At 46.1% G+C, this 726-nt stretch overlaps 1 protein-coding gene across 1 annotated transcript in view; it reads left to right on the top strand.

The window, feature by feature from the left end:
- Positions 1 to 503: 503 nt before the first annotated feature.
- Positions 504 to 726, top strand: part of F3 (coagulation factor III, tissue factor) — a 4,956-nt gene continuing 4,733 nt past the window's right edge. Inside the window, exon 1 of the mRNA XM_009647522.1 lies at positions 504 to 655. Coding sequence (XP_009645817.1) covers positions 504 to 655 — 152 coding nt within the window. The remainder of the gene's footprint in view (positions 656 to 726) is intronic.

Genomic DNA, 726 nt, shown 5'->3' with positions numbered 1-726 from the left:
GCCACCCGCTCGCCCGCCGGCCACCGGTTCCTCCGCGGGCAGCCCCTCTCAGATGTAAGCGTGTAGGGCAACCGCCGATCTTCTGAAGACTTTTTATCTTCCCAAAATAAGTAAGTGGGGAAACTAGGAGCTGATGCCTTCCGCAGCAGATGCAGCCGGGGGTGATTTTAAACGCCAGCACATTTATTTGGTGCTTGGACATTTCGCATGAGTATCGTCAAGCTTTTGTAGCTTCTTCAGAAGTCTTGGATCGAAAAGGAGGAGCGTTAGACAGAACTCCCAGTAAGTTACCTCACCAACCTAGGAGTCACAAGCAGGAAAATAATTTTCTTCCCGTGTTTCACGCTTCTACCAGGACACATTCCTTTAGTAAGATGAGCACCAGCCCAGAGGGCAGGACCGGGCCTTTTCCCCCCCGAAAGAACTTTTCCAAGTAGCAATTAACAGCAATTTCCACGTAGCAATTAACAGGGACTGCAGGGAGCCTGGAATTATAATATAATATGACTGATGGTACTCTTCTCTTTTCTGTGTTTAAATGCAATCCAGAACTACCAACAGCAGTTAATATAACTTGGTCTTCAATCAATTTTAAAACGATACTACAGTGGCAACCAAAACCATCAGGTTACTTCTATACAGTAGAAATACACGGGTAAGTAGATAACACCAAGGTGTGCCCATTAATGGCGACTGACGGAGATGCAAATAGAGGGTGTTTGAATA

This window comes from Egretta garzetta, unplaced genomic scaffold (genome assembly GCF_000687185.1).
Source record: "Egretta garzetta isolate BGI_Z169 unplaced genomic scaffold, ASM68718v1 scaffold149, whole genome shotgun sequence".
NCBI classification, from domain to species: Eukaryota; Metazoa; Chordata; class Aves; order Pelecaniformes; family Ardeidae; genus Egretta; species Egretta garzetta.
This window is presented reverse-complemented; position numbering and strand designations above follow the sequence as displayed.